The 23,498-nt window shown below is 42.4% G+C and overlaps 2 protein-coding genes across 5 annotated transcripts in view; both read left to right on the forward strand.

The window, feature by feature from the left end:
• FKTN (fukutin) overlaps positions 1-1,277 on the forward strand; it is an 85,151-nt gene extending 83,874 nt beyond the window's left edge. The window contains exon 11 of the mRNA XM_036855811.1: positions 1,201-1,277. Coding sequence (XP_036711706.1) covers positions 1,201-1,226 — 26 coding nt within the window. The 3' untranslated portion in view covers positions 1,227-1,277. The remainder of the gene's footprint in view (positions 1-1,200) is intronic.
• TAL2 (TAL bHLH transcription factor 2) lies at positions 1,200-18,396 on the forward strand. Of its 4 annotated transcripts, none has more exons than XM_036855814.1 (2): positions 1,200-1,306; positions 15,317-18,396. In XM_036855814.1, exons 1-2 carry the CDS (start codon positions 1,275-1,277, stop codon positions 15,666-15,668), a joined length of 384 nt encoding a protein of 127 aa, XP_036711709.1. In that variant the 5' UTR covers positions 1,200-1,274; the 3' UTR covers positions 15,669-18,396. The 4 variants fall into 4 exon arrangements, with proteins under 4 accessions (XP_036711709.1, XP_036711711.1, XP_036711713.1 ...); XM_036855816.1 differs by lacking the exon at positions 1,200-1,306 and adding an exon at positions 9,783-9,897; XM_036855818.1 differs by lacking the exon at positions 1,200-1,306 and adding an exon at positions 9,783-9,897 and having other exon boundaries at positions 15,341-18,396.
• Positions 18,397-23,498: the final 5,102 nt, after the last annotated feature.

Below are 23,498 nucleotides of genomic sequence, written 5' to 3' on the forward strand. Positions count from 1 at the left end.
CACCCAGGGCTGTGCGTCCCGCTAATTGGTAACTAAGGGAAGAAAAGCCCACTCACTTGAGGCAGTTACGTGTCCTGGTTTTTGCTGCGATGGTCAACATTTGCTCTGGACAGAAATACCCGCCTGACCTCAACACCAGGTGTCTTGGTGGAGAAATGTGTGTGTGTGTGGTGGGGGGCAGTTACCAAGGGGTACTGGGTCTGGGGAGCTGGAGAGCGAAAATTAACTGGAAGAGAGAGCCTGATGCTCAAGGCAAGCTTTTCTTTCCCCCCTCTCTGACATCTCCTTAATCCATCCAGCCCTGGGATGTTGGCTTCAATTAGTGGAAGGAAATAAATGCTTCTTAGTAGCCCAGGACCCAAAGCAACTGGAAGGAGAGAGGTGAGAGCCAGGATACTGAGTTGGACAAATGAAAGAAAAATATCAAAGTACCCTTTGGAGGAAAATTAGAGGCATGTGTTTATATTCCCCATCTAGTTTTTGGATAGAGTTTTCTGGTAATAAAATGATTATTTATTGAGCAACTATGATTTTATTAGATGCCTATTACCACCGTTTTAAAGCATTTACTCCCAGTCACTAACTTCATGTACATTAGTGCACTGAGTCTTTACAATAATCCATGAAGTTGATATTATTTCCAGTTTATAGCTGAGAAAATTGAGACTGGGAGAAGTTAAGTAACCTGCCCAGGATGGCAGCTGGTGTCAGAGCAGGAATTCAAACACCAGTCTACCTCCAAAGCCTAATGAAAAGCCTCTCAGCTTCTATACAAAACTGCTTTCCATTTGGTATTTCTCAGTACCTTTTCCCACTTAGTCCACAGCACATCAATGAGTATTTATTACTCCCATTTTATAGAAAACAGGCTCAGAAGAGTAATTTTTTTGTTTTTGCAATTTGACCAGCTTTTTATTTCTTAAATAAGTGGCAAGTGTAATTGAGAAAGTTACAATGCAGCAGTGAGCCTCTAGACCAATTAACAAATTCCTCTACTTAAATGCAAACCAGTAACCTCATCATTGTGCTTATCCCAGGCAAGGCACCGGGTTAGCAGACAGAAAAGAGGGGAGACAGGAAGAAAGGGCATCAACGGGGCAGATGAACAGTGCTAAACAACAGTACAGGGAACCTTTGCAAAGCTGATTCCGGATTGTGGTTGGATCACTCTCCCCACCCCCACCTTCTTTATTCAAACAGGGCTCCTTACATGTGGATCCAGTTGAGGACCATCCCTGAGATTCAACGTTCGTTCGCTACTTCTCAGATGGAGGATGTTTGGTAACAGGCTGTGGCAAGCTTCCAAGTAAGGAAAACTTATTTACAGAGTAATATTGTTTCTCCTCCTTTGTCACTGAAAGTCACAGTGTGCTGCAGGGGGGGGAAAACCCAGTGGACAGCAGCTGTGCTTCCTCCTAAATCTGTATAATTTTTTTCCTTTGTTGTTCCTATCTATGAGTGTGTCCAGGGCCACGAAACCTGTGTGCCTCAGGGACTCTGGTCTAAAGATTCTAGCATCTTTACTTTTCTGTCATGCCTAGGGAATGACCTCAGGGAAGTCCCCAAATGATGATGAAACAGCCAGGTCTCTCTTTCCTTAGGAGAGAAGACCAAAGCTCTCATCCCTCCCAACGCTCGGGTAAAGATGTGGGCCACATCAATGTATTTCTCCCTTCCACGTGCCCTGGTTTCCCACATCACCCGCTTTCATCATAGAGCAGCTACTTGCTCTGTTATTTTTTCATTCAGGGGAGGTTAGAGTAGGGGAGGCGGGAAGAGGAGGTGAGCTAATCAGTTTGTTTGCCCTGTGGGTCCTGTGAATGGAGTGACATTAACATCCATGAGAATTTATAGCCTCTGCTGGCTCTGAAAAGATGTTTGTGTAAAACTTGCTAGTAAAACAGAGTCAGCTGCATTTGAAGGCTTGTTTCTTTGGGCATACATTTTAGAATTTAGGTAAATACTAAATTTATTTGGGAGCTAAATTGTGGGGGAGTGATATTTTGTTTTGTCTAGGATAACACCTTGTTATGTAACTTTATAATGAAAATATATAATTTCTCATGTTAAATGAGAAAATTGGGTGAAATGCCTAGCGTGACACCTAGTACTTAGTGCTACATAATAGGGGTAGAGAATTCAGTGTGTGGCCCAGAGTTGGTGCTCGATGCCACCCCCTAGGTCAAGCCATCATCCTCTTTCGTCTGTATTCCTGTCACAGCTTCCTAGTCTCCCCACATCATTTCTTGGCCCCCTCCATACAGCAGCCAGAATGTTCTTCTCATCTCCTTAAGAAACAAATTAAGCAATCACCAGAAACTCCTTCCATGGCCTTAGAAGCATTCATTTCACAGAAACAAGCTATGTGACTTCTGACGGAAAGCAGGGCAAGCTGAAGGCAGCTGTTTGGAGAAATGAGTCAGTGCTGTCTTGCATTCATTCATCAAAAGCAAGTAAACTAGAATGAGACCTGCTTTAAAGAATTCAAAATGGAGATGGGGGCTCTTTTAAAAAAACAGAGGATTCAAAGGAATTTAAATTTCCCAAATAAAATGTCACAGAAAGGTAAAACCTATGACCGAAAGTAACACCCGCATACTGACAAATTTAGTTGTAAAAGAATTGGCACAGTTTTATGTGGAAAATGCAAATTTAAACACAGGAGTTGTAATATCACAAAACAGAATGGAATTCATGAGAAGAAGCAAGGCAAAGAGGATCATTTTATGTTGACACAGGGCACAATTCTCTTAAATCAATAAAACTTCCAAGAGTCTTTATGGGCAAAATGCATTGTATCTCAAGGTGTAAAGATTTAAAGCAAACACTCTTGGAAAAACCAAAAGGAAGGAACAGACACAAAACAGTAGAGGGAGATTTTCACATAACTCTCTCTAACAGATCAAATAGACCCAAACTCCCTTGAATATAGAGGATCAATTTAATGGATGTATATAAAAAATTTTTTATTTTTCAAACAAAGGATATATCTCCTTTTCTATTACCTAGGGATCATTTATCGAAGTTGATCATATGTTTTACCTAGAGAAGCTCTTAATAAATATCCCAAAGCAAAAACAATATGGAGCACACCTTTGACTACACTGCAATAAAATTAGAAGTTAATAGCACATGGTTACCAAAAAATACAACGATAAGGAAATTTTTTTAAAGTTTCAAAAAGAAAAATTAAAATAAACAACAGATGTTAGAGGCTAATGGCAAAGATACTGCAAATGGAAGTGAAGGATGACACCAAAGGTATATCAGAAGAAAATTCATAGCCTGAAATGCTTTTCTTATTAAACAAGAAAGAATGAAAATTAATAAACAATCTAAGAATGGGAGATGGAGAAAGAACAAAATAAACATAAGCAAATGAAAAAGCAGATTTAATAAAGATATGGTAGAAAGTGAAATAAGTCAGACAGACAGAGAAAGACAAATACAGTATGATTTCACTCATATGTGAAATATTAAACAAGCAAAAACTAAAACTTAGATGAAGAAAATGGAATAGTGGTTACCAGAGGGGAAGGGGAGGGGGCGAAATGGCTAAAGGGGGGTCAACTGTATGGTGACAGATGGAAACTAAACTTTCGGTGGTAAGCACGCTGTAGTGTATACAGAAGTTGAAATAGAACGTTGTACACATGAAACTTATATAGTGTTATAAACCAGTTGCCTCAATTAAAAAAAAAGATGAAACCTAGAAAGTCCAAAAAATAAAAATAAAGATACAGTAGAAATGAATACATTAGAAAATCAGAAAAATGATGAACCACGAGGTAGTTTTTTAAGAGAAAAATAAAATGGACAAGCTCTGCAAAGCTAATAAAGGAGAGAGAAGTCCTAAACACATAACATGAGGAATGAGAAAGTTGATAATGTAAATACAGAGATATTTTTGAAAGCATTTGTTACCGACCAGGGTTCTTGGCCTTCCCCAATCAATGAAAATTGACTAGAGGCCAGAGAAGAAATTCAGGCAAGGTTTTATTGGGGCCCCTGCTGCAGCAGCAGGGAGTGAGGACAAACCACAGGTTCCTTTGTTTGCTCGCTCCCTGAGGGGAGAGCGAGCTTGTTCCTTATATGGGGCGAGGGTAGGGGTGTGTCCAGGGGTCGGGCCGGAGGGGTGGCTTAGGTGCTTTGCCCACCCCTTAGGTGGTGGGTTTTTTAAATTTTTAAAATTATTTTAAAAATTTATTTATTTTTTATTGGGGTATATTTGTTTTACAATGTTGTGTAGTTTCTACTGTACAGTGAAGTGGAGTTCCCTGTGCTATACAGCAGGTTCTCATTAGTTATCTATTTTATACATATTAGTGTGCAGAGGGCATGAGCAGTACCCTGCTTTTGCTCCAGGCTCCTCAAAAGTGGCAGTTGGGTATTTTGGTCTCTTTGTATCTTTTGTCCAGAATTTGTCCCAACTGCACATGCACACAGTTATTTTTAGTCCCAGACAGTTTCTTTGTATTTTGCTGCTGGAGGAGAGGTGTGCCCAGGTGGAAGCATTGCAGCACTGCAGCAAAGGGGCCCAGGTCCCAGCCTGTCTCACTTTGAATAACTGTATATAACACTTTACTAATGAATGTGAAAATGTCAAAGTTCATATGTCAAAGTACCAAAATTGACTTGCAAGGTAGCACACTTGAAGGAACAAAATCTATCTAGGATTTACTAGTAAATTTTATTAACTATCAAGAACCAGCTAATTCATGTGATGAATAAATTGATGGAAGCTTAACAACAGATGGATGGAAGGGGGGCTGAATGTGTGACTGGATAAATGGAGAAATAGATGGATGCTTTGGGGCCTGGATATGCAGAATTGGGGACTGGGAAGGGGGTTGAGAATGAGCGGGGAAGAAGGGAGTTGGGCAGAAGACCTAAATAGACATTTCTCCAAAGAAGATATACAGATGGACTACAGACACATGAAAGAATGCTCAACATCATTAATCATTAGAGAAATGCAAATCAAAACTACAATGAGATATCATCTCACACCGGTCAGAATGGCCATCATCAAAAAATCTAGAAACAATAAATGCTGGAGAGGGTGTGGAGGAAAGGGAACACTCTTGCACTGTTGGTGGGAATGTAAATTGATACAGCCACTATGGAGAACAGTATGGAGGTTCCTTAAAAAACTACAAATAGAACTACCATACGACCCAGCAATCCCACTACTGGGCATATACCCTGAGAAAACCATAGGTCAAAAAGTGTCATGTACCACAATGTTCATTGCAGCTCTATTTACAATAGCCAGGACCTGGAAGCAACCTAAATGTCCATCGACAGATGAATGGATAAAGAAGATGTGGCACATATATACAATGGAATGTTACTCAGCCATAAAAAGAAATGAAATGGAGGTATTTGTAATGAGGTGGATGGAGTTAGAGTCTGTCATACAGAGTGAAGTAAGTCAGAAAGAGAAAAACAAATACAGTATGCTAACACATATATACGGAATCTAAGGAAAAAAAAAAAAGGCCATGAAGAACCTAGTGGCAAGACGGGAATAAAGACACAGACCTACTAGAGAATGGACTTGAGGATATGGGGAGGGGGTGGGGTGAGATGTGACAGGGTAAGAGAGTGGCACGTACATATATACACTACCAAATGTAAAACAGATAACTAGTGGGAAGCAGCCGCATAGCACAGGGAGATCAGCTCGGTGCTTTGTGACCACCTAGAGGGGTGGGATAGGGAGGGTGGGAGGGAGGGAGACGCAAGAGGGAAGAGATATGGGAACATATGTGTATGTATAGCTGATTAACTTTGTTATAAAGCTGAAGCTAACACACCATTGTAAGGCAATTATATTTCAATAAAGATGTTTAAAAAAAAAAAAAAAAAAAAGACTAGATAGAGCTGACGCTTGACCTCCAGCCAAAATGACTTCGGTCCACAACCACCTGGGCTCACAGGAGTCCCTTCTGAAAACCTCAGGTTCGTCTTTTCTGAAGCTAACAGCCCCAGCACACAGGACTAGAGATCCAGCATTCACAGGCTAATCCAGACAGATCAATTAAGACAGCAGAACCAGAGAGGCTGACAATGCCCCAGCCCTCCTAGGGACCTGCTCTTCTCTCCCCAACCCTCTGGTCCCTCCCCAGGAGCCTGCAGGTGCAGTCTCTCCAGGGGGCGGTGAGAGCCATGAATAGTAAGGGTTTTAGCTCAAGCACACAGAGGCGTTTAGCTGCCCAAACCTAATCCCCCCATAATCGGATTATGTAAATTCCTACTTCAACCCCTTCCCCTGCAAGACCTCGCCCCTAAACTCTCCACACTGGGAGACGAGGATGGGAGAGGGCCCATCACGCTGAAGCATCACGGCTAGTGGAATGCTGCACCAAGACGGTTTCCCCCATTTCAAAAATTATAGAACCAACAGTAACATGGAAGAAACTTCAGAGAAGAAAACAAATGTCGACCCTGGTTGCACTGTGCCAGCACATCTGTGCTCCCTTCTCCACAGTCCTCATCTTTCCCCTCGTCCTGTCTCTCAGTCCGCGTCCACTTGTACACAGATCCTATTTTACACTTACTGTTGCTTACCTTAGCCTCACACATTTCCAATCTTGCTTCCTAGTTGGTACACTTCTCTTCTACAACTGTAGAATGTGCCATTAAGAATATGTTACCTCGCAGGCTTTTGGCTGAGAGGAAGGGTAATGTAGGTTCTTGGTTTAAATTCCAACATGCCCTCTATCAGGACTGAGGTACAACAGGTAGGGTGGGAGACATGGGCACCATGAGGCACCATGAGGCAGCAGTTCCCCTCAGTGGCACACAGAGACAGATGGCAGAAAGGACAAATCAGGGCTGCTCACTGCAAATGTTAGAGTATGTTCCCAAAGGCCCCTTTTGTGCCTATGCATAATTGACCCATTCATTCTCTCCAACCCACCCTCTAATCCATCCGCTGACTGCCACCAGAATGAGCCTTGTAACTGTAAATCAAAACATATCACTCCCATGTTCAAGGCACACAGTTGCCTTCATATGGACTGCCCTCTCCTCCACTCATACGTGTGTAGTTCCTATCCAGCATTTCCCACTTTTGCACCCAGGTGATTGGGGCCCCTGCCTTGGATTCTGTGCTTTAGATGGACCTGCTCTGGTCCTCCTCCAGTGCCCACCAGGTGCCCATTTTCCACATTCTAGACCACACTCAGGGTATCAGGGACCCCTGAATTTATACCACACTCTGTATATCCAGAACCCCTGCATTTCTGCTCAAATGGCCCTGAGTCTATTTTCAGAACCTTCACAGGGCTCTTCCTTAGGTCCGTGTGGGCTGGGATTCCACGTCATATACACAAGACCCTTCACAGAGAAGGGGGTGGGAAAAGAATGGGAATGGGGGTGGGTCAGGAGTCTCCATTTGTACCCTTTTCCCGAGCCCCACATATGTCAGAGGCAGCCCCGCCTCAAGGCCTAGTTTAAATGGCATCCCTCCCACTAGCAATTGCTGATCCTCCAGCTAGAATCTTTGCCTCCTTAACTCCAATTTCATACTCTCTGGCACTCAGGACTGTCTATCTTGTATTTAGTCATTTTTGTCATATCCTCTTCCTCCCAAAGACTGTGAACTCCTTAAAGGCAGATACAGAATTTTCTTCACTTTCCTGCCCTCTGAGAACTAGCAGTTTGTGCAACAGCTTTTTTATTTATAATAAGAACTGTATGCATTCTTTTTTTGAGGAGGGAGACAAACAACCCCAAAATCTCAGTGGCTTACAACAGCAAAGATTTATTCCTCACTCATGTGACGTGAAGGCTGTGGTTGGCTATGGGTTTGCTTTATGGCTTCCAGGCTAAGAGAGCAACCCCAAACATTACTTTCTCATGACTAAGCCCAACCAGCAATCACTCTTTTTTTTTTAAACATCTTTATTGGAGTATAATTGCTTTACAATGTTGTATTAGTTTCTGCTGTATAACAAAGTGAATCAGCTATATGTATACATATATCCCCATATCCCCTCCCTCTTGTGCCTCCCTCCCACCCTCCCTATCCCACCCCTCTAGGTGGTCACAAAGCACTGAGCTGATCTCCCTGTGCTATGCAGCTGCGGCTGCTTCCCACTAGCTATCTGTTTTACATTTGGCTGTTAAAGCTTCTGTTCTATCACCACCATGTCAAGTCTGCTCACATTCCATTGGCTGATGCAAGTCACATGGCCAAGCCTGGAAGGGAGTGAGGAATTGCTCTCCCTTCACCTACAGGGAGGCACTGCCAGTCACATGACAATGGGAGGGGCTATATAATCCTCTCACAAGGAAGGGAGCCAGTAGTTGTAACAATAATATTTACCACAGTAAAATTTATAGTAGTCTGACTGTGTACTAGGTACAGTGCTAAATTTTACAGATGAGGAAATTGAGGTAGGGAGTAGTTACATGATTTACCTAGGGTCACATAAATGGGTACATCAGGGATTTCAACCTGGGTAATGCAAATCCAGAGTCCTTTGCTCTTATCCACTAAGCTTTAATGCATTTGTGAATTTATTGTGCCAAATCCTATACCGGTACCTTCAGAGAGTGTGATGCCTAGAATTTTATTACTTACCCATTCATTTATCAACCAACATTTGAAGAATGCCTGTTCACTGGGTTTGAGGAGACAGACAAGATAAATGGGTAAAATATTACTAAATGGGGGTGAGTGCTAAGGAGAAGAATAAAGCAGGGCAGGAGGATGAAGAGTCCTGTGTGTGTGAACATGCAATTTTAGATATTGTGGTCAGAGAATCCTCATTGAGAAGGTGACATTTGAGCAAAGACCTGAAGAATGTCAGCTCCTTGAGGGCAGAATTTGTGTCTGTTTTGTTTGAAGTTGTATTCCCATTGCCTATAACAGGCACTGGCCCATAGCAGACACTCAATAATAATTTCTGAATGAATGAAAGGAGGTGAGGGAAGGAACTATTTGGATAACTTGGTGGGAAGAGTGTTTCAGCCCGTAGAAACAGACAGTGCAAAGGCCCTGAGGCAGGAGGGTGCCTGGAGTGTTCCAGAGCTGAGTACACCCCGGGGAGTGAAGGAACACATGGGGTCAGGTAAAATCTGGGAGCCATTGTTAAGACTTCAGCTTAACTCTGAGTGAAATGGGGAGCCAGGGGAAGGCTTTGAGTGACAAGTGACAAGAACCTGACTTGGGTTTTCATAGGATCATTCTGGGTGATGTTGCAGAATGGACGGAAAGAGGAAAGTACAGAATCAGGAAGACCAATGAGGAGGCCCTGAAATACCAAGTCCCTGGGGCACTCTGGAAGCTGGGATGAATAAATCGGGGAATCTGTCCAGTGCAGTGATTGTTAAATTTCTTTGTGCATCTTCATCTGCGGGGATACTTAGTAAAAACGCAGATTTCGGACCCCATCCCCAGAAAACCTGATCTGGTGGTCTGGGTTGTGGGTATTGAGATCTGCCTCCCCTCACCCATGATTCTGAAGCAAGTGGTTCTTGAACTACAGTTGGAGACTTACTGGGCCTTAAATGATTGACATCCGATGAGTTAACCACGTGGCATGGACTTTCTGAGGTTTGTAGACATAGAAGAGGGTGGGTAGGTCACACGCCCAGCTTTGCCGTGGCCGGGTAGGTGGCAGGACCCCTCCCGTCCCCAAGCCTTACGCAAAGCAGGGTTCTCCTTCCGCCTCTGCTCCGTTTCTAGAACACAGGGAGGCTGGTCCCGGGAAGCGGGCGCGCGGTGGGGGGAGGGGGGAGGGAGGGACCTGCGGAGTCCGGGTCAGAAAGGGGCCCCGTGGGTCCCCGAGACAAAGGGCGGTGTCCTATAAAGACGGTAGCGGAGGCGTGGCGCCCAGGCGAGGGCGACAACTACGGCGCGGGCTCCTGGATCTTGGAGAGGAGGTGCGTGGACTCCGAGAGGGACGTGGGCACTGCCGGGGCTTGTGGGCCAGCGGGTCTCCGGCGCAGCTCCCCGAGTCCGAGCCGCACTCGCTGCGGAGGGCAGGGGTGTGGAGTTGACTTGGTGGCAGCCACCAAGGCGACTCGGTGAGAGAACCTGGGGGCTTTTCGCGGAGCAGGGGCGGTGGTGCGGCTCCGGAGGAGCCTGGCGGGTCCTCTAGCGCGTGTTGGCGGGGCTGCTGCGCCTTGGTGTGCGATGCCCGGGCACCCCTGGATGTGTCTCCGAGGGCCGCTTAGGCAGCTTCTGCGTCGGGATGAGCGACTCCTGGACACCTGGCAGGTGCGAAACTTAAGCCGAGATGCTTTCCCGGACGCCTGAACTTCATCGCAAAGCAGGCGCTGCCGGCGAAGGGGAGCAAGAGTTATACAAAGAAAAAGGGAGAAGCCGGGAATGAAGCGGTCAAGGGCAGCAGGTTGGGCGGGGTGGGCGGCGAGGCGCGGGTGTTGAGCGCGTTTTGGAACAGGTGGCGCTCCCAGTGCGCCGGGAGCGCACCCAAAGACCCGCATTCATAGTAAATGTACTTATTTAGAAGAGTTGTCTAGTGAGAAAAGTAATTGCATAATAGTATGTATTCTGATTTTTAAAGGATACATACATTTTATATAAAAGAGATATATATATATGTGTGTGTATATATATACATATATTATATATACACACACCAAACTGGCTACTGCTGGGGAGTGAGTTTGAATAGGTAGATGGATAAGGGTGGTCTTTTATTTTTTGCTTTATCACTTGTGTCCTGCTTGAATTTTTTTTTTTTCTTAAGTTATCATGTGTTATTTCTATAGTAACTTCAAAAGGCAAAGCTGTGCCTCATGTTGGAGGTTAGGCACCTTCCCCTAACGCAATTGTATAAACCACCCTTCACCGCCCTCTTTCTGGACATTGTTTCCGCTTACTTTTAAAAGAAAGATGAAAGAGACAAATACACAGGACCAAAGGCCAGAAAGAGAAATTTAAAGTTTTATGAAAAAAGAGCAGTGTGAGTCTGAATGCCTGGGACAGGCCACCATAGGAATGTTAGCTGTACTTCTGTGCTGCAACCTTTCTAGTTGACCTGGGCTCTGTGTCCAGGAAACACCCACACGAAAAAGCAGCACCTTTTCTGGGGGCATAATTGTTCTTTTCTCCAGTAACCTGTTACCTTCTGTGGTGACAGTATAAGTAGAAGTTGGTGCACACCTATATTCCTATTCAGTTTACCGTGACATTCCTCCTATCCAGGCATTCTTAGCCTGGGGCCCATGACACACACCCACTCGGGTGTGTGGATAGAATTCAGGCGTTCTGTATATTTAGGTGGGAAAAAATTACATCTTTATGTCTACTGACCTTTAGTTTAAATTTAGCATTTCCTTTATTTATGAATGTGAGTAATAAACTACTTTGGCACTAGTAGTGCTGATGACTTTGTCACCAATAAAAATCATACTTTCAACTCATGTTACAGATGTTGCAGATCTTCTGAAAAAATCATTTAAATATCACTACTTAGAAATGATGATAACAAATCTATTTAATGTGTTAAGAGTGAAGCACAGGTATTACTGTCTTGCTTTTTAGAATTATTTTAATACCTATGAAGTATAATTGGTTATTTTATGTGTCTATTTTAATTCATACATTTAAAATTCTTATTCTGAGAAGGGAACCAAAGGCTTTTTCCTTTATGTATTTGAAATCATTGTTCTGAGATGAAATCCGTCCCTAGGCTTCCCCAGACTGCCAAAAAGGTCCATGGCACAAAAAAGGTTATGGACCCTGACTCAGCAGGAGTCAGTGGTGACATAGATGCATAAATACTCAGGCTTGGGACACAGGCTCTGCCACACAGGGATGTGTGACTTGGGACAAAAAAACTTCACGCCTGTTTCAACATCTGTCAGATGTTCTCTGATTCTGTGGCATCTGGGGTACTTTTTAAGTTCTTAAATTACTCTGAATCAAGAATTAGCAGCCATCAGTCCTTGCAACAGGAAAAACACTAAATGCCATTTTCCTTTGATTTAATAAGTCCTTAGCAATTTTCCAGTGACCTCTACTTTGAGTTTTTCCAGCTTGTTAAATCACTGATTTCTATTTCCCCCTGTGGAGAAGGAGAGTAACACACTTGAGGATAAGTCAACAAGTAATTATTAAGCACGTCCTAGGATGGCAAGGCTACGTTTCAGAAGCCTTCTCTTCTCCCCATTTCCTCTGTCTGCTTCTCACAATAGGATGGAGCCCTCTCAGAAGAGAACACCAGTTAGTTTATCCTGCCTAATCTTTTCTTCCCAGCTTGAAAAAGACCCCCCATGGGACTAGTGAATGAGCTAAAGCCTCTTTTGACAAGAGAAGCTTAAAAGTGACTTTGCTTCCACAGTCCTGGCTGCAAAGCAACCAGCCTTGGTGTGAGCAAAACTGAATAGTTTTTAAAATCCCCTTGATTTAGGTTCAAACTTTCATATTTTAGGTAGAGTCGGATGCAGGTCTGACAAAGCTCATATTTTCATTGTATATCCAAAGGCTAGGTTATTTAGAAATAACTTAGGTAGATAAAAGGCAAGGGCAGGGCATTGTGGCATTTCAGCATAGAAAGAGGCCTTGGGGATCACCCCCTTCAGTTTGGAAGCCCCCTAGAATGCCTGAGTTAGGTGCTGTTTCTCTGCTCCTACGGCCCCTGTGCTTCCCTCTCTGTGTCACAGGGCAGTGGGATCCTCAGTGTCCAGCAGTGAGCACAGTGTCTGGCACGTAGAGTCAGTAAGTGTTGATAGTAAAGCTTAGAGTGCATGTGACTGTCTTGGATCATGGGTCCAACTAGGAGTGTCTCCACAGAGCGAGGAAATAGACTTAAGCGGCTGATGGAGGGAGCCTGAGGCCAGCCGGTGAACTTGAGCTGCCATGATTCTGCTCACCACTGGCTTCTCAGCACAGCACTGGCCTCTCCAACCCAGGCAGAAGCGGGAAAGGCAACAAGAACCTGCATGGGGGAATGTCCTGGGGGGCATATATCCTTGTAGCTTATTTTATACGTGATAGTTTGTACCTCTTAATCCCCTAGATACTGCTTCCTTCTCAAACATAGCTTTGCTAGGTCTCAGAACTCCTGTTTGGAGAGTACGGCAGTGTTCTCAGCATTGGGTGCACGCGGAGATCACACAGGGGTGCGCTGCTTGGATCTCACTTCAAGAAAAAACTTGCAGTTCACCTGCAGGGAGTACAGTTAGCTGACAGCCTTCAGTGGCAGTGCCCTCAGGATGGGGCCTCCGTTCTTCCGGCAGCCCCCAGCCTATGAGTGAGTGTGGCAGCGCTGCCCGGATCTGGTGATTTCTGCCCAGTGGGGTCTCCTCTACAGTCACTCCTTGCCCTAGAGCTCCCTGTTGGGTTGACTGCCATTTTTCCAGGTCTGCATCACAGCCCACTCTTTTGTACCATATGTGCCAATTTTTAACCCTCCAACTCCTTCCTGCAATGTGGGCTGTTAACACAAACAACAGGTGTGGAAGGACACTGGCACTTTGAGAGGCACCTACCAAGTGCCTGACATTCTACATGGTGCTTTATATAACTTTTCTCAGATATTCGGGATGTTTACCTACAAACTCATATCCTCAGGAAAGCCCAAATAAAAATAGGAGATTGGGATTGACATATATACACTAATATGTATAAAATAGATAACTAATAAGAACCTGCTGTATAAAAACATAAATAAAATAAAATTCAAAAATTCAAAAAAAGAAATAGGAAAAAGGTAGAACTTAGGGAAAAGTTCAATGGCGTTGACCCAATCATTTTGGTCTTGACATGGTTCTTTTACACCTTTCTCTAGTCAGCAAGTGTAGCTCTGGATTTGGCCCTTGGTGTGTGGGACCTTCTGCTGTGATTTTTAAGTGCTTATGTATGTGCCGCCTCCTCCACCAGACCATCCAATAAGCTCCTTGAGCACCAGTACCCAGTCCAACCATGTCCACAAACCCATGGAACAGAACAGGTCTACAGGAAGGGTTAAAATAAAGCAACAAAGGCAGCAAGAGCCAAGAGATTACAGTAGGCTTGGTTATAGGAAAACAAGATATCACCCCCCAACCCAGGAATATTCAGTACCTCACAAGTCATTTTTATTTATAAATATATTTATTATTTTGTTGATTTATTCCCCAACAATTTTATAGCCATTACTCTGTGTCAGGCACTGTTATAGTGATTTACAAATATTAACTTATTTAATTCTCCTAATAGCCTTTGTCTTCCACCAGTGGCTGTGGGCGTGGGGGGCTCTGGGATGGCCTGGAAGCCTTTATAGGAATGAAAAGGAGGATTTGATCTGCTCTTTAAAGAATGTGTAGAAATAGGCAAGGAGACAGCGAGGAGGGAATTCAAGGGACGGAAGATGACATGTGTGAAGGTGTGGAGTTAGGAATATTTACTAGTCTTTGGGGGCACAGGAAGGGGCCCTCTGCCCAGGTTGCTGAGACTGGAGCAGGCGGCAAACTGATAGCCATGAGCCAAGAGCACCAAACGTTGGGTGCTGGGCTTTGGCTCGTTTGCTGATGTGCCATAAAGGTTCCCATTAACGTAGGTTAATCCAAGCCACCTGAACAAAGGGGCCCATGCCTCTAAAAGTTAAAAAGGGCACAATTAAGAATTGGCAATATGCGATAATAATCACCTCTCCCAGGGTTGGAAAGGTCATCCATATTCAACCTTGGAGAGCCTGGGTATCTTCCGCAGCATCCACGCCAAATCGTCACCCCCACCTGCCCCTTTTCTTCTTTTGTCACGCTAAACAACCCCACTTCTGCTCCTCACGCAGCCGGGTTTCAAGGCTCTTCATCACCCTGTTCATCCTCCTCTAAATGTGGTCCAGTCTAGATATTTTAGCTCTTACACAGCAGGCCCAATCCTGCAGATGAGGTCGGCCGGCTAAGAGGAGAGTTGTGCTATCACCTTCTTCACTCCAAATATTATCTCGTTAATGAAACCTAGGGTCTCAGCACCCCCCTTTTTAAAGAATCTATATTCAACTCTCTATTAGCAAATATATGTTTTATTCACACATGTACTCAATCCTACACTGTGCCTGATTCTGAACAATTAGGAAGAGTTGGTTATAAAAGAAGTAATAGGGGTATTAGGATAAAACCACCTCTTAACTGGAGGCTTCAAAACAACCAGGGAGAGAAACGCTGAAGGAAGGTGTTCTTATCCTGCCCTTTCTTCTGCCATGTTTTCTTCCCTTGTCAAAGGAAGATTCAAAGCACCTGGAAATGAGGCAATGCATTTCCTAAGATCTGGGTGGAGAAGATTAACATCTCAAGTTCCTGGCAGGACATGTGCTACCCAGCAGGCCTCTGACAAGGTATTGGCCCTCAGGGCCCTTTCTCTTTCTCGTCTCAGGAACTCCAACATGACCAGAAAGATCTTCACAAACACCAGGGAGCGGTGGAGGCAGCAGAACGTCAACAGTGCCTTTGCCAAGCTGAGGAAGCTCATCCCCACTCACCCTCCCGACAAGAAGCTGAGCAAAAACGAAACGCTCCGCCTGGCGATGAGGTACATCAACTTCCTGGTGAAGGTCTTGGGGGAGCAAAGCCTACAGCAAACGGGAGTGGCTGCTCCAGGAAATATCCTGGGCCTCTTCCCCCAAGGACCCCACCTGCCGGACAGGACTCTCCTTGGTGATTACCAGGTTCCATCATCCGGCCCAAGCCACCACATTCCGTAGTGGGGCTCTGGCTGTGGTCACCCCAGGCAGCACTGGTTCAGAAGTAACTAGCTGTCGACAGCCTTTTGCATGTTCCAGAGTCAACTTGATGAATAATTTGTGAGGCATGAATTTAAGCTTCATAGGAGGTGGCTCAGGGTCGGCTTCAGGATGCTGAAAGGAGACCATGAGGAACGTGGCTTGGGAGTCTGTCACCCCCCACCCCCAGGGCTTCAGTCAGATCAGCCTGTCTCTGTCTATGTTATAGATCTGGGCTCTGCGTAAGATGTTGTTTGAAAAAAAAAAAAAAGACCCTTAGGTTAAAAACTGGTTTGAAAATCACCGTTTTACTCAGTATGTTTTCAGTTATAAGAAAGTTTTCTCAAAATGGATCTCAGATGGATGAGTAGAAAATGCTTCCCTGCGAACATATTTTAAAGTTTGTTTTGAAAAATGAGGCATATTTGATCAAGGGTGAACAACGTTAAGACAAATGAAAAGATAGCCCTTGCAGAAACCAACCTGGAGACTTGCAGGAACATCTGTGAAGAAAAGACCCTCCTGACATGTGAGGACCACAGGAAGGCAGCAGATACCTGTGGAAGAGCTCTGCATCCTTTATCTCTATGGACATGTGAGGTGTCACTTGCATAGGGCTGTGTATATATATGTTATCTCTAAAGTCAAATGGTAGATTATACCTGTGAGAGGAAAGGACTTGATAATTTATGAGAGTTCATAGTTTTCTTATGAAAAACAGCTAGCTAAAATAGGTTTTCTAACCCCTTAGTTTCACATGTCAGGTATCAAAACTTTTAATTTAGCCTGAGTTTCTGCTGACTTAAGACCTGTAAAATTCAAATATAATGATGAAAATCTAAATATTACCATTTAACAGCTCATTTAACAGAGAGCTTAACAAAAGATTTAGAGTAGACAATAGGAATGTTAATACCAGACTCTAATGAATTAATGAACATGTGATTTGTTTTCCCTGCTATGGAGCATTAGCTCAGTCTTACGCTGGGAGAGGTGGTACCCACAAATGAGTGAAACAGCGTTGGTCTGGCAGAACTCACCACCATGTGCCACCCTGATGATGCTTAGATTCAAAAATGAATCCCATAGTTGAGCCCAGAATACAAATAATGTCATTTGATTGTCTCTGGGACATTTTATTTCCCCAAAGTTCTTGGTGGTACATTGGTTTTAAAACCATCTGAACTACAGGTAGGAAATAGATGGATTTGAGATTATGTATACACAATAGAGGAATTTAAATTTTCTGCCACTCTAGAAGGAAGGTATTTGATTTATGAAAGGCTGAAATGAGCCTCTTTGGTTTGGTGATTAGAAGAAATCTGGATGAGGCGCCCTCAAAATCTCATTCTCCCAAAATAGCAAGGTCATAATGTCTTTAAACTCTACACGGCATTGACACTTGTAGAACAACACATTTATCAGAAACAATGCATTTTCCGTGTAGGTCCTTTCTTTAAACTGCATTCAATAAATGTCCCCACAGACCCAGAATAGTCCTGGGAAACACATAAGCACAGAGACCAGGGGATTTCCCCCGAATTTGCATTTCTTTCTCATGAGCTTATGTGGACTTAAATTTGTCCCCAAACTACCAGGTCATAGTACATCTCAAAGCTTTGATGACAGTTTGTCAATTGAGTAACATTGCTTATTCTCTCATCTGGCATTAACTCAAAGTAACAGTTTTGACAGCATTTTTATATTAGCCTCACGTTGCTGAGGAAGGCAGAGAAGACCTCTTTGCCTGAACACAGGATTTTACTGCTCTTCTCAGAATGAGTGCACTTCTCTGCTGCTGGGGCCATGTCTGTTGTGCACAGAGGGCCTTTCCACTGAAAAGTAACCGAGTACCGCCAAAAAGTCGTGAGGAGGTTGAGTATCATTAAACTAAATGAGGGAACAGTTATTTAAAGAAACCCTATAGGAAATTCCTATGATAAATGAATAAACATTTAAAATATTACTAATGTAATTCATCTCTTAAATGATTTCTTTTGCAAGTTGGATTTTGGCCTATCAAGTTGTGTTAGGTTAAAGTGACTGTCAAAAGGAATTGTAGTTATATGGACCAAACCTTGCCAAGGTATCTGTGAGACTGGAAGCTAATGCTAAAATCACTCCACAGCCTTCTTGGTGGCCTGTACTTACGGCTTGGTGATTGCAGTAGTAAGAATTTATGGTTCAAATGAATTCTAGTTCACTGATGGTACATCTCTTTATGGACCATTTGAACCCAAAAGAAAAATTTAGACAGATTATATCATTTATGCTACTCTGTTACTTGAAAACAAGTGTTTGTTCCGCTATGGGAACCACTGGAAACTTCCGGAAGCCAAGTATAAACAGGCCCATTTATTTATACAGATCATTAGATTGGCTAATTCTACTCCTCCTTTTACAGAGGAGAAAACAGTCCAGAGGGTTTTGAAGTAACTTTCCAGAGGTCACATGGACAGTTAGTGCAACCCAGGACATAGCGTGAGATCTTCTGAGCCAGCGCGTCCAGGCTTTCTACAGCCCTGTTCAGCCACTAAGGATTTTAGGATTGAAAATGGCCAAGCACCTCATTATTAGGGCCATCTCTTTTCAATAGTGTTAGTGATCTTCATATGCCTTTTAATTGAAATTGAATTATTGTGCTTTGTAGAATGTGATTAGAGGTACCGACCAAAGATTTTATTTGGTGATGTGTTTTGTGAGTTTGTAATCATTGATTCTAAATTGCTACTTAACTATTAATTTATTGAAAATAAATTATTTAAGAAAAGAAATTGTTTTTTTTTAGAAAGTATTTCACAAATTTACTAAGCACATCCACCCATTCTGTCCATCCTTTGAACCCCACTCCCCCTGTTATCTTGAGTCTAAAAAAAAAATCTAGGGCTTCCCTGGTGGTGCAGTGGTTAAGAATCTGCCTGCCAATGCAAGGGACACGGGTTCGAGCCCTAGCCCGGGAAGATCCCACATGCCGGGGAGCAACTAAGCCCATGCACCACAACTACTGAGCCTGAGCTCTAGAGCCCACAAGCCACAACTACTGAGTCCGCATGCCACAACTACTGAAGCCCATGCACTGCAACAAGAGAAGCCACCACAGCGAGAAGCCCACGCACTGCAACGAAGAGTAGCCCCCGCTCACTGCAGCTAGAGAAAGCCCGTGCACAGCAACGAAGACCCAACACAGCCAAAAATAAATAAATAAATAAATTTATTTAAAAAAAAAAATCTAACATCCCCTAATTAGTCCCTCCCTTTGCTTCATCTTTCACACAGCTTCCTAACTGTCCTTCTCAAATCACAGCTATGGTCAGGTCGTCCCCTGCTATCAAACCTTCAGTGTCTTGTCCACCAGACTGAGACAGATGCCATACCCCAGCAAACCAGGCCCTCTGCAGCCTGGCTCAATGTACTATTCCCTTTACCTTCCACAATTGCCTAAATATATTATGCATGCTAATGAAACCACTTCACTTGTTGGTCCAACAGGCCAAACTCTAATACCTCTGACTTTACTCTTGTGAGTCCATCTGCTTGCACTAAATTCCACTTGCTAAAATCCTTCATGACTGATCTTAAGTACCACTCCTTCAGGAAGCTTGACTCATCTTAAACACCATCTTACATGAACTCCTCCTAGATTTCCACCACTCAGTCTAATGTCTCCTTTTGTAGAATCCTCTTATATGCTTCAAGACCCTTACTTCCTCTCCCCTGTGTTATATACATCTTGTGCATATTCTGTCCCCAGCAACAAGATAAGATCTCCTTGAGGGCAGTGACAGTTTATAACAGTGAGTCTTCACAACAGCCCTGCCAGTGACCTCACTTTTAAAATGAGAAAACTATATCGAGACTAGCTCTATTAAGAATACTCCTCTAGCCTCCCCTGAAAGATGACACTGAAATGCAACTTGAACAGGCTGAATTTTCCTGAGAAATCGCAAGTCTAAAGCTCTTCTTTTTTTTTTTTTTAATTTTTATTGGAGTATAGTTGATTTACAATGTTGTGTTAGTTTCAGGTGTACAGCAAAGTGAATCAGTTATATGTATACATATATCGATTCTTTTTTAGATTCTTTTCCCATCTGGGCCATTACGGAGCATTGAGTAGAGTTCCCTGTGCTATACAGTAGGTCCTCATCAGTTATTTATTTTATATATAGTAGTGTGTATGTGTCTATCCCTAAAGCTCTTCTTAAAAGTTGGTTTCTCAAAATATCCATTCACCAAGGTCCTTGCAGCACCTGCCTGACGAGGTTTCACCAGCTAAGAATGGCTTGAGATGACCCAAATATGTATAAGTTACGCACAACAGGCTTTGTCCTTAAAAGGCCAGAGGATGAAAGGGGTCAGGAGAATGGACAGCTTAACTGCTGACCCGCAGGCCAAAGGTTAGCTAAAAGTCATATCCTTAAATAAAAAGGTCAAAGATAAGGAGGGAATCTAAAAGCTCAATGGCAATGCAAAGTGGGGGATTTAAAGTGGCAGGTGTTAGGAAGGAATGCCAAGGGGAGAGTGTGGTTCAGGATTATAAGAAGCCAGGGCATGGGCTCCTAAACACACCCTCCCGTCTATGACTATTGGAGTTTACTATAAACAGGGAAATTTCTGTTCTATTTTCTCTTTATTGCTAATGACCTATCATTAGCATTAAAAATCACTAGGTTTAAAAGATTTTTAATCTAGATTTTAAAAAGCACTAGATTTTTACATAAACCTTAGTTAGGTTTGTAATCTACCAAATAATGTTTACTCTAAGAATTTAATTTCCAGAGCTCAAGGGGGTAGTCGAATGAGGCAAGCTGTAGACTTGCCTTTTCTGGATAATTTTAAAAATCAGGGTTATCCAATATGTTCATACACTTGGACCTAAGTAACTCTCCTTCAAGGAAGCTATCATAAAGAAATAATCAGAATTATGGTCAAAAGATTATATATATGGGTATCTATTTCAGAATGGTTTACAATACAATGTAAGTAAAAATAAAGTAAATTTATGGTAATAAAAGTCAGAGCCAAGATTTGCTGAGTGCTTACGATATGCCAGGCACTGTGACAAGAGCTTCCTGCATATCAGCTTACCTAATCTTCATAACAATATTATATTGCTAATATAATATCAATTATATGTATTGTTCTCACTTCACAGATGACAAAACTGAAATTTAGGAGATTGTTTTTTTTAAAGGGTGAATTAAAAGAATTTTTTTTAAATTTTATATTGGAGTATATTTGATTAATATTGTTCTGTTAGTTTCAGGTGTACAGCAAAGTGATTCAGTTATACATGGACATGTATCTATTCTTTTTCAAATTCTTTTCCCATTTAGGTTATTACAGAGTATTGAGTAGAGTTCCCTGTGCTATACAGTAGGTCCTTGTTGGTTATCTATTTTAAATATAGCAGTGTGTACATGTCAATCCCAAACTCCCAATCTATCCCTTCCCGCTCCCCACTTCCCCCCGGTAACCATAAGTTCGTTCTCTAAGTCTGTGAGATGTTTCTGTTTTGTAAATAAGTTCATTTGTATCATTTTTTTTTAAGATTCCACATATAAGCAATATCATATGATATTTGTCTTTGTCTGGCTTACTTCACTTAATATGATCATCTCTATGTCCATCCATGTTGCTGCAAATGGCATTATTTTATTCTTTTTAACGGCTGAGTAATATTCCATTGTATATATGTACCACATCTCCTTTATCCATTCATCTGTTGATGGACATTTAGGTTGCTTCCATGTCTTGGCTATTGTAAACAGTGCTGCAATGAACGTTGGGGTGCATGTATCCTCTCAAACCGTGTTTTTCTCAGAATATATGCCCAGGAGTGGGATTGCTGGATCATATGGTAGCTCTATTTTTAGTTTCCTAAGAAACCTCCATGCTGTTCTCCATAGTGGCTATACCAATTTACATTCCCACCAACAGGGTAGGAGTGTTCCCTTTTCTCCACACCCTCTCCAGCACTTATTTTTTTGTAGACTTTTTGATGATGGCCATTCTGACTGGTGTGAGGTGATATCTCATTGCAATTTTGATTTGCATTTCTCTACTAATTAACAATGTGGAGCATTTTTTCATGTGCCTGTTGGCCATCTGTATGCCTTCTTTGGAGAAATGTCGATTTAGGTCTTCTACCCATTTTTTGATTGGGTTGTTTGTTTTTTTTTGATTTTGAGCTACATGAGCTGTTAGTAAATTTTGGAGATTAATCCCTTGTCGGTCACGTTGTTTGCAAATATTTTGTCCCATACTGTGTGTTGTCATTTCGTTTTGTTTATGGTTCCCTTTGCTGTGCTTTTGAGTTTAATTAGTTCCCATTTGTTTACTTTTGTTTTTATTTCCATTACTCTAGGAGATGGCTCGGAAAAGATATTGCTGCAATTTATGTCAAAGAGTGTTCTGCCTATGTTTTCCTCTAAGAGTTTTATAGTATCTGGTCTTACATTTAGATCTTTAACCTATTTTGAGTTTATTTTTGTGTGTAGTGTTAAAGAATGTTCTAATTTCATTTTTTTTACATGTAGCTGTCCAGTTTTCCCAGCAGCATTTATTGAAGAGACTGTCTTTTCTCCATTGTATAATCTTGCCTCCTTTGTAGTAGATTAATTGACCATAGGCGCATGTCTGGGCTTTCTATCCTGTTCCATTGATCTATATTTCTGTTTTCATGCCAGTACCATACTGTTTTGATTACTGTAGCTTTGTAGTATAGTCTGAAGTCAGGGAGCCTGATTCCTACAGCTATGTTTTTCTTTCTCAAGATTGCTTTGGCTATCAAGATTGCTTTGGCTATTCAGGGTCTTTTGTGTCTCCATACAAATTTTAAGATATTTTGTTCTGGTTCTGTGAAAAATGCCATTGGTAGTTTGACAGAGATTGCATTGAATCTGTAGACTGCCTTGGGTAGTACAGTCATTTTGACAGTATTGAGTCCCCCAATCCAAGAACATGGTATATCTTTCCATCTGTTTGTGTAATCTTCGATTTCTTTCATCAGCATCTTATGGTTTTTGGAGTACAGGTTTTTGTCTCCTTAGGTAGGTTTATTCCTAGGTATTTTATTCTTTTTGATGCGATGGTAAATGGGTTTGTTTCTTTAATTTCTCTTTAGGAGATTATTTAACTTGCCCAAGTTTCCACTGTTGGAGCCAGAATTCAACCCTTGTCATTTTTACTCAAAATCACTGCTTTACACAGACAGATTTTTTTTTTTTTTCCATCAGAGTTCTTGGTTCTTTTTTTTTTTTTTTTTTTTCTTGATTCTTTTTGAGCCTAACTACCTTAATAGAACCTCACAGACCAGGCATATTATCCAATAACATTATTGGGTAAACAAACACAACTCCAAAAAAAACCAAGCTTCCTGTTCAGAAGCACCAGGCTGGGGGTAATACAATAAGTCCCTGGCAGGTAGACTGTCCTATAGAGGCAGGATTGAATGTGAGCCCACAGTGCAACTGGTCTGCGCCACAGTCTGGACTTGATGGGGTGCCAACATGAGCTGACTTCATTTTTTCTCAGTCACTGTAGCAAACTAAAGAATGTCACTCACCATCTGATTCTACAAGAATGAAGTCACTAACCACAGCAGTCACTGACTTTTAACAGACCCTGAAAAGAGTTCAGAGTGGAGATCAGGAATGAGGCGCTCTGTGCTTTGGTAAGAACTGGGAGAACAGGCCTTCAGATAGTTCGATATTTTCAGGAGAAAATTTTATGGACCCAATTTCTTTCATCTTTTACCTAGAAAAGCACTAAAATCATTAATGGAGACATATGCTAACCCCAGCAGCAACCTTC

This window comes from Balaenoptera musculus, chromosome 6 (assembly GCF_009873245.2).
Source record: "Balaenoptera musculus isolate JJ_BM4_2016_0621 chromosome 6, mBalMus1.pri.v3, whole genome shotgun sequence".
Classification (NCBI taxonomy): domain Eukaryota; kingdom Metazoa; phylum Chordata; class Mammalia; order Artiodactyla; family Balaenopteridae; genus Balaenoptera; species Balaenoptera musculus.